Source organism: Eublepharis macularius, chromosome 6 (genome assembly GCF_028583425.1).
Source record: "Eublepharis macularius isolate TG4126 chromosome 6, MPM_Emac_v1.0, whole genome shotgun sequence".
Classification (NCBI taxonomy): domain Eukaryota; kingdom Metazoa; phylum Chordata; class Lepidosauria; order Squamata; family Eublepharidae; genus Eublepharis; species Eublepharis macularius.
The window spans coordinates 80,101,551-80,112,233 of record NC_072795.1 but is presented as its reverse complement, the minus strand read 5'-3'; the positions used below and the strand labels follow the sequence as shown (position 1 = coordinate 80,112,233).

The window sequence follows — 10,683 nt, the reverse complement described above, 5'->3', positions numbered from 1 at the left end:
CTCACATCGTGCTTCCAATCAAGGGTGGGGGGGAGAGGAACATAGATTCTGTTTCTGGAGAAATTAGCACATTTCTAATAATTAATATTGATGTTGAAATGGTTACTACTCTGAGACTTAGTTTAGATGATAAAAGCACCACAAGGACATTCTGTTTTCACATGGCATAAGGAAGACTTACTGTGTATATTTACCACCTCAGGAATCCAGCTCAACAATGATTTTTAAGCCCATGGTAATTAGAACGTTTGCGTTAAACTCCCAGGGAAGCAGGCATTCAAGTCAGCTGGGTGTACAGTTCTGATTCCAAACCATCTGAAAGAATGGGCAGTACCTGTGTCGATGGAGTACTGCCTTTTGTAACTTCCTTTAGGAAGCATGCAATGACTTATGGGACAAGTCCTCCAAAGCACTGGGATTTTTTTTAAAAAACCCTCTACCCTATGCAATGCAATTAATGTTTCCAATGATCAACACTTGTAGCAAGTACTCTTGTCAGACATCACGTCACTAGCCAGGAAGGTGTTGAGTGTACTGTCTAGCCTTAGCTTGATTCCATCAAGAATAGAATCAATTGAATGCAGTAGTGTCAGAGTTCATGTTAATATTCATGAATGAACATTGATTTGGAAAGCAATTAGCAAACAAAAAAAAGCCGGGTTTATTTCAGTTCACATTGTGCCACACTTATTTATTTTGCATACAGCAATAATTGGGATATTTTGAAACCCCAATACAATTATTTTGACTTTAGAAGGCATTTTTATCATATTTTTCTATGATCACAATTCGTGTTTATAGTGGTGCCCTTCCACTCAAGCAAGTCTTTATTCTGAGGAGTCTTCCTAAAGGAAGATTCCTGCTTGAACTAGAGGGCATTTTTGGACCCACAGTGAAAGATTCCTTATTATAAACAGGCATTAATTCTAACTTTAAAATAGTAGTAAATGGTATCACTGTACCATAGAACAATAAAAGAACATGCTGGATCAGGCCAATGTCTGATCTAATACCATTCTTGGGCAATGTCTATTTTTTATCAGTATGGCTTGATATAAAAAAAAAACAGTGATAGACTTTGGGAATAGAATCCACATGTAGCTAGACTTCCAACTACCTTGCAGAGGGCTGATTCGTTGGCAATTAAGTTGTTCCAATATGGATCCAATTTTCTTCATTTTAAATACCATTTCCATTCAGCCATTGGTTTCTGGTTCCAGGTTTCAGTCGGAAGCTAGAGATGTCTTTACCCAAAATATTATCAACTTCAGTATTTAGATAAAAGCTTGACAAAAGCTGTCTATTGTATTCAGTCTGTTCTATTAAATAAAACAAACACATACTCTTGTTATAAATGGAAAATACAGCAGCCAGCAATAAAATGAATTATAGCCAGTAATTTTCAGGTATAATATTCCTTATTCTGTTTGCAGTTGAATAGACATTAGCAATTGCCCGGTGATTGCAATTAGCTGAATTGCCCAGTGGTTTTTTTTAGGAATACCTGAATGCCTTAGCTTATGGTGTCTTGTCAAGGCTTTGCATAATATAACATGCACAGTGGGTCTACAGGTTGATGGATGCTCTGGGTTAAACCAGAAAGAGAACAACATAAATCCCAAGCCCACCAGAGTCTAGCTTAATTGGACAGACTCAAGACTGCTGAATAAAATATATACGAGAGTTGCTGGGATAGAAAATCTACTGCTAGGAAAGCACCTTCTAAACACAACACAGCCATAATATGGGATGGGGAAGAGACTGATGCAATGAACACGTTTCTACCAGGTTACTAATCTGGAGAAATTCCTACTCCTTTATTTGTTACAATTATTAGAACAAATTAGAATTCCACAGGAAATCAAGGAGCTAATGAAAGTAACTCACCTTTTAAACATGTTTAATGCCCAAAGGATGGCAAAAAAACTAACTAGTCCACATGAAGTGAACATTAACAGCAGATTTCTGCACATTAAAATGCATTCTTTAATGAGCAGCATACAACTCCCGTCTTCACAATTAGAAGTATTATCTTAGGTACAGGACTTTTTTCCAGCTGGAACGCGGTGGAACGGAGTTCCGGAACCTCTTGAAAATGGTCACATGCCTGGTGGCCCCGCCCCCTGATCTCCAGGCAGAGGGGAATTGAGATTGCTCTCCGCACCATGGCCACCAGCCATGTGACCATTTTCTCCAAGGGCAACCCACTGAGTTCCACCACCTCTTTTCCCAGAAAAAAAGCCCTGCTCAGGTATATCACATTTTCAAAACACATAGGTCACAATATTTTGTCAATGGGAAAATATGCCATATTACTTTTAGTGCTGTTGGAATTATGTTTGTAGTACGTATTCACAAACTTCCTCCTGCCTTTCTCTCAACAGGGATTCAATAGAGATTTTACTTTTGGCATCACTAGTGACAAGCTACAGGACCCCTCCCTTCTGCCATTTTGCCAGCTTTGACAGTATTTTATTTTTTACTACATTAAGCTGGCAGGGGCAGTCTTAGCCATGGGACACCTGCTTCATGCTTCTTGGGGGCCCTGTGGGATCCTCGTTGCTGGTGCCTGACAGCTCATGCTAGCTACCCTGTGGGACAACCCCTCACTGCCCAACTCCTTGCTGCAGATGTTGTTACTGCAACACTGGTGCAGCAATGAGCGGGCTGCTGCCTGATAGGCAGTAAGTGGCTGGCATGAGCTGAGTGGGGCAAGGCCTCTCCCACAGCCCTACCGCTGACTGTAGGCCCTGCTGCCCAGCTCATGCCAACTGTTTGCTGTCTTACTGTCAGGCAGCAAGAGATGGGTGGGTAAAAAATACACTGTTAGCACATGCATACCTTTACACATTTTGAGGGACAAATTGGAGAAAGTCTGGAGTATGGGAGAGGCTGTGGTGTTAGCGGTCACACCCTTTCCTCCTACTGAAAGGGCAATTTATTAATGCAGTTTCATAAACCCTTCCTCTTATGCTATAAGCACAAAACACTGCCTGGCTAGGCAAAACAGATGCCAGCCCGGGCTGGAGTTGGAAAATTACCAGAAGGTATGTCAGATTGACTAGCTGCCCTGCCATGCCCGGAGAAGCACTTAAGTGAGACAAAGAGGTCTTCCAGGAGTTCCTCATCAATTCTTTTCTGTATCTTCCTTCATCCACCTTCCCAGTCAGAGCTATGCAGCAAACTGTATAGCTCTCCCCATCCAGCTATTGCCAAGTCATCAAGCCTTGTTCACACCTTTTGTCTACCTCAGGTAGAGCTTTTAAGCTTCTCCTAACTTATTGTCCAAACCTCCAAACAAACCATCAAACCATTGTCTTTGAGGCAAGATGTCAGTCTGCTCCAGGCAGGGTACATTTGCACTAATTGGGCTGCCCTCAGCCATGTGCAGTGTGTCTGTTCTGGGACCCATCTACACACCCTCAGATTATGCCTGAGCCCTCCTTCCACTTCTGTGAACTGCTGGTCATTTTGCTGCTCCTCCACAGACACCCTTCTTCAAGACTGGTAACTATAGCCCTCTCTGAAACTGCTTTCCCATTTCCTCACTTTTTCTTAGCTCTGTGTGTATGCTGTGTGTGTTTTCTGTATGCTTGCCTCTTACCCCTCTGTAAATAAAAAAACCTTTCCTGTTAAGCATCTGCCTCTTCATTTGAAAGTTCTCTAAGGGAACAATCCTGATATACATTGGTGGAGATCCCTAAGTTACCCCTCTCACTACATCTCCTTTAATGCTAATTCCCCCAACTCACAAGGAATTGGGGGAATTAGGGTAACAGTGGTGGCTGCTAGGATTGCCAGCCATTGGCTGGAAAACAATGGGAGAGGGAGAGGACAGGGATAGTGGGAATGATGTCACACCAGTGGTGCGATGTCACTTCCAGCGAATACCCAGAAGTGACATTATGTTGCCAATGTGATATTGATGAGATGCTCTAGATTTGGAGAAAACCCTATGGTAAAAAATTTATTTTACCTGAATCCTAAAACTTCACATTGGCATCATGCTAGCAATGTGATGTCACTTGCAGGTATTTGCCAGAAGTTGTGCCATTATTTCCTGCTTTTTAAAACATTTTCCTCTGCTGGCCCTGGTTAGCTGGTAGGCAGAGACAGAGGCTGGCAGGTCTCACAATGAAGCAGGAGACCTAGTCTGCCCAGGGCTTGTCCAGTTGCCTGTGACTTTCTTTAGCCAGGACATTCTAATGGACTTTGCCCAGTAGAATCCTAGCTTAAAAGAGCCATAAGCAACTGGGCAGGAACTACAGTCTCTCCCATGCACCAAACTTTCTACAAACCATCCCTCAAAATGCATAAGGGTGCATGCATACATTTTCTCCACCCATCTCTTGCTGTCTGATTGTCTGGCAGCAGTGGCAATGAGATGTGCAGGGATCCCCCTCCCTAACTGGTGATTCTGGGGCTCCATCCTTGATTTTCCCGTGGGGCCCCAGAATCACTAATACTGCCCCTGCAAACTGCAGTATTCCATTAGTCCTTTAAAAACCTATCAGGACTGTCTATTTCTTTCTACAGTAATGCCTTGCCATTGTGTGTTCTTTTGTCCAGCATGGAAACACACGTTCCTATCATTTTTCCTTTTCTTTTTAAAAGACTACTGAAACAATAACAACATCCTTCCTCACTTCTCTTCGAAAGATATATTCTTGGTATTTGAATGCAGCACTAAAAGGGGGGGGGGATCCATGTTGGACATGCAGAATCTACATTAATGCCAGCACCTCTTGCACTGCCTGAAAAATACTAAATCAAGCCAAATCCAGGACGAAAGTAAATATGCATGTATGAAACACTAAATCAGAATGAATTCAGTGGAATGAATGGAAAAGCTGTTATATTGATCATCTGGAAATATTTCACTATAAATGTTTTTATTAGTGTGCAAATGGTCTTCCCATTAAGAAACTTTGTTTAGGAAGACAAAACACCATGTGTTTCTGACTCACACATAAACCCTATGTTAGCTGGCCTTTTTTCTGCCATAAGAAAAGAAATAATCAATTACCTAATCCTCCTTACTGTGAGTGAAAATGGAATAAGCAGATCAGTTAAAAAAAGAGGGAGGGGGACAATTCACACTATAGGATGAATGGAGGATGAAAACCTAATTCAACTGCAGTGGTCCTCTTCTATTATACATTTCTTTTATTAGCACTCTTGATTTTTTTCTATTGACATAAATATATTAAATTCATAAATTAAACAACAGAATCTTTAAAAAATTCCAACCTTTAACCATACATCAGAACTAACCTCATATTGGAAGACAACTATAAGACCAGACTTGTCCTAAAAAAACTGGCACTTAAACTGCTACAGATTCTGTAGCTACATTTTCTATTATTGATTATTGTTATTAAGGCTCATTTTCCACCCCTCTAATCCACTCCCCTATCCTTTAGCTTTGGCTGTATCCACCCAGAGGTTTTTCTGTACCTTGGCTTCCAAACTGCAGCAGGATTTTGGTTTTTGGTTTTTTAAAAGTCCATACAATGTCATCATCTTTCTGGGCTTTCCCTGTCCTCAGAATATTGTTTCTCCAAATAGATTTGGTACAATCTTTTCTGAAAGAACATGATCTCAGTGCAGTAGTAAGCCATCTGGACAGGAAGGTGCACATTTATAAAGATCCCACCCACACTGGTACTATTTTCCTTCTGTCAGCTGCTTGGGGCTCTGTCACTGGAGGATGATTTCAAAGCTTAAAGAAAAAAGAATTATTGTTGTCCAAACACCCTGGAAACAAATCAGGATCAGTCCTGGTTAGTAATTGGATGGAAGACCACCAAACAAGTTCTGAATTGCTACACAGAGGTAGGCAATAGCAAGCCACCTCTGTCCGTCACTTGCCTTGAAAATGCTATGGGGCTGCCATAAGTTGGCTATGGCTTGACAGCACTTCACACACACACACACACACACACACACACAGAGAGAGAGAGAGAGAGAGAGAGAGAGAGAGAGAGAGAGAGAGAGAGAGAGAGAGAGAGAATCTTAACATCCCTCCAGGTAGCACAGCAGGGGGATAATGCAGCTAATGGAAGAGAGTGCACACAAAATTCTAGAGTTGCTGGTCCCTTGTGGGGGCAGGGGATCCCCTGTTCCCAGCCTCCTCCCCCCATCACCACTCACCTGCCTGGGAATGGGCCTTCTGGGGCATGCTTCCAGCTTGGCATGCCATTTGGCCTATTTAGAGACCCAAATCAGCACAGTGTGAAGCCTGGGAGCACTCCCAGGGCCTAAACAATGACATCAGTCCCGGGAGTGATGTCATCACACTGTGCTGGCAGTGTGCATGTGCTTTGCACATGCAAGGATGTCCCAGAGGTAAGTGTTGCTCCCCTCCCCCCAGGAGGGTAACGAGACATAGCAACTCTACAAAACTCCAATGTGGATGTTTCATTGCTAGTAAGGGGTTAATGCACCACTGGTGGTTTGATGGATTTTTTCCTGGTTTTTCTCATTTGCATTTGAATAGTAAGTGTTTTACAATGCAATCCTGAACAGACTTAGAAGGGTGTGACTCTGCTTAGGATTGTACTGTTAGACATGTTGTAAACTCTTTTAAGACTGGGGCTGGAAGAATGCCTTTCAGGAGTGTATCTACTAATCACAATTTAATTCTACCCTTTTCATCTAAGGAGGTCAGTGTGATATTCACAGTTCTCATGTTTCACTTGTATCTTCACCAAAAATTGGAGAGGTCAGACAGGCTGAGTGAGAGTAATTGGTCCCCGGTCATCCAGTGAGCTCCATGTTAGAGTGGGGATCTGAATGCACATCTCCCCAGTTCTAGGACAACTCTAGCTACTATATGGCACTGGCCATCGAAGCTGTAGTTTAAGATGTGGCAAGTGATTCTCATGGTGATGATGAGAAAGTCCAAGGACATCTCAATACAAAATACTTACCATAATGTTCACTATTATTTTTTCATGCACCTGAATACATGGCAAACATTATAAAAATCAGTATCTTCCCACCTCAAATGCTACTGTCAAAAGATACAAAATATTTGACTAGAGGGTAATTTTTTGAAAAGTCAGGAAAATTTAGAAAATTTACAGCCAAGTCTTTTATTTTCTCATTTTTCTTTCTTCAAATAATCATCTTACTCATACATGCCAGTTCTAATGACATTTTTTCTGTAACCAAATCAACATTACAATGACAGAAGGGTTTGCTTAAAATAAAAAAAACCCATCTTATCTGAGTTAGAACTGTTCATTGATTGATAATTTTTTTGGGTCCTAATTCTGAAAGAACTTTAATGTAAACAAGGTCATTAATTAGACTTATGAGCACATAAGTTCTTGCAGAACCAGGTCCTTTGTTTTAGACATTAAAGTGAGGTCAGAACAGTCAACCAAAAAGCATCATACTGTGACAACATAACTTTAGCATAAGAATTAGTCTCTGTTTGAAATGTGAAAATATTCCAACAATCATGCCAGCATAATTTATCAATGTGCAACTTATCAAAACAGTATAGCAGTCATGGTAAAATGTAACCACATTATTCTGGATGAGAGGGAACTACATACTGTACAACAGTTCCTTTTAAAGAATTTTAAATATCTGCTTTTATACATTCAGTCCTCATCCAAATTAAGTCATCAGATGTTTGAATGGTATTACAAAAGAAACACTACTAACTCACAAACAGGGTGTTATTACTGCTACTGCACCACCTTGGCATGCAAGTAACTATGTAGTCAAAGTGTAAACCATGAAATGTCATCCCCTTCCTGAAAGAAAATGAAAATAAAACTGAAGATATAGTATTAAACATCAATTATATTTCTTTCACTTCTGTATCTACCAAATTCTACCATAGATATGAATCTGTACCACTGTGGACTACTTCAAATGTTGGCAGCTCTGCAAATTAAGAGCCGCTGGTATGCCCTTCCAAGGATGCTCTAGCATAAGGACTTGCTTGTGTAACTTGCCATGAACACTCAAGGTGCAGCCGAACTCCGAAGAAGTCCCAGTGAAATGAATGAGATTAAGGAGAACAGTTAAGCACTGAAGTTGCATTGATTTCATTTACATGCATTTAATGTTCTCTGGACTAAGACTATGAATGTAACTCAGCCTCTGCAACCTTTTGCAAAAAACATAGTAAATACTAAATACTATGTAATGGCAATACATTGATTTATTGTTTATTCTCTTGCAAATATTTAAAGGAAGGTTTACCTTTAATTTTTGGGTACAGTATGATACAATCACTTGTTGATTTTTGTACAAAAGGGCTTGTCTACAAAGAGTCAACAAAGGCTTTTGTACGAAGAGTCAGTTTTTAGATTTATATTTTAAGGGAAGGAATGAAGGCCTGTTGAAATTGGTGTTTGGACTCTGAAAAGGGGGTCGGAGTGGCCAGGGCAAAATTATTCTCAAAGAAGAGAGTAGGGCAATGATTTTAGCACTGGACATTAAGGCTACAATTCAAAACAAATTCAAGAGTGCCTAAACCCTGTGAAGTCAAGGGCTTAGATAAGCTCAAATTGGTATTGGACTTTGACCCTTCAATAGCACATCAGTAAAAAAACTCCTGCACAAGAATAAAGAGTTAAGCTCTTTGGAGTCTTGCAATTTTGGAGATGGCTGTTACAAAGATCTTGGCTGCAGAACAGGCTTTCTCATACTCAATCAGCAGTGATAATGAGTTAGTTGGCTGGCATGGAAGACAGGCATCTACTTTTTCCTGTGTTTCTCATTCAGAATTCTTATGAATGAATTCTACCTTTCATTCTGCTTTAGCTTGGATAACAATCTTCAACAGGGTCTTTTGGAAGGCAGAAATCCTTGATATGAATCAAGCCAGGTTTTTTTATTTGCTATTATTGAGATATATGGATATTTTAAAATATCTGCCTATCACCTACTTCAAAACCTGTTTTCATAACTGGGAAATGATAATAACATCCCTAAGAGTTCCAGTTCCTGTTTTAAGTGTATGTATTAATCAAATTGAGAAACTGAGCAACCCATTACTTCTATGTATATAATGAATTCTTTAGAATTATTTAATTTTCATTGATATATTTCCTTCCACATTATAAAACAATGTACAATCTTTCCCCATTATTTCCTGATACGGATAAGAACAGAAATGTTTTATTTTTGTATCATTACTAATGTATTTCCTCAAGCTCATCCCAAGTATTCACCACATTTGCTCTTCAGGATGCCCCGCTTTGAAGGCACAGCTGGACAAAAGCACTTGTCCAGAGGGACCTCGTGCTTCTCATCTGAACCACCAAGCAGAGGTTGCCTCCACAAAAACTGAGGCTGTAGATTAGCTTACAATGGAAGCTCATTAAAAAAGAAAAAAAATTACAGAATATACAAATGGATTCTTTTGATCTCAGACGCAAGTTCCTTGACGTGTTGAAAGGTGATGTTTTCTATTTCTGACTCCAGAACTCTTATCTTTACACTCTGACGGCTTTTGTTGTGAAATGTCTATCAGTGCACTTGCAATCGCCAGCCCTGAAAGGAAAAATAAAAGAATGATTTACTTGCGTAGTCTCTCACCTTCCATGCCCAGTATTTTTTAAGTTTTCCAGTACAACTCTGTTTCCAAGTGAGAAAAGGAAGTATAATGGCACTAGAAACGTACTTGTGAGAACTGCCTTCTTGAAACTGAATACAAAAGGAATGATAACTAAGTGCAGTGAAGAGCTTAGGTATTTTCTGTCAAACAGTGAGGTGCACATGATTACACATTAGTAGTATAAATACAAGTTGAATGCAAGACCTAATTTTAGTGAAAAGAGCAAAAATTACTGCTTCTACAGTTGGAGGTAAGAAATCTACAAGGACTGGCTGAACAATGTGCATTGAATGTGCTTGCCTAAAATCCTAAGGTAGACACTAGTTATTGAACATCTCTCAAGCCCTCAAATTTGGATCTAGGCTTGCCACCCCCCCTGCCTGGGGTGGGGGAACCCCACTCCCATCTGCTGCTCCTGCTCACCTGGCTGGCAGGGGGGAAAGGCACGGGGTGGGGGAAGTGTGTGCATGCACTCCCATGCTCCCTCATTGCACTGGAAAATGATGCCATTTTCCAGCATGATGGAGGAGCTCCGGGGTTTGATGAAACCCAGTTCAGTAAAAACTGCCTCCAAACAGACAAGTTTTGCTGAACTGAGCTTCAATGTGCCCCATGGCTTCTTGTTGTGCTGGGAAATAATGTCATTTTCCAGTACAATGGAAGATTGAGGTAGTGTGTACATGCTTCATGCATGCTTGGGAGGTAAGTACCCTGCTACAACTCTGCCCTCAGCCCCCCCCCACTCCTGTGGGCCCCTAGGGCCCCTGACAACCCTATTTGGAGCTGAATTTCAACTATCTCCCCCAAAGTTTTTTCTGGTTCTTAAAATATGCTGCTCTTCTTACACTGTGTAACACTAGTATGCAGAAAGTACTACTTATTTTCAATCTAATGCTGCATACTGGGGCATGCTGGCATGCTATTAGAGTTCCATTAAAATCAGGTCATTCCAGAAGATCATTTTTCAAAATGTCACACAAATCATCTGATGAAATTCACTTATTGTGTTCTTTGGGCCCAACACAGTTCCTTGTTATCAAAGCAATACAATTAACTGGGGGAAGAATTCATTATTTCAGACTGGCAGTCTAGAAGAATTT

At 40.6% G+C, this 10,683-nt stretch overlaps 1 protein-coding gene across 1 annotated transcript in view; it reads right to left on the bottom strand.

The window, feature by feature from the left end:
- Positions 1-7,093: 7,093 nt before the first annotated feature.
- ATRNL1 (attractin like 1) overlaps positions 7,094-10,683 on the bottom strand; it is a 981,827-nt gene continuing 978,237 nt past the window's right edge. Inside the window, exon 29 of the mRNA XM_054982776.1 lies at positions 7,094-9,519. Within this exon, the coding sequence (XP_054838751.1) occupies positions 9,395-9,519 (125 nt within the window). The 3' untranslated portion in view covers positions 7,094-9,394. The remainder of the gene's footprint in view (positions 9,520-10,683) is intronic.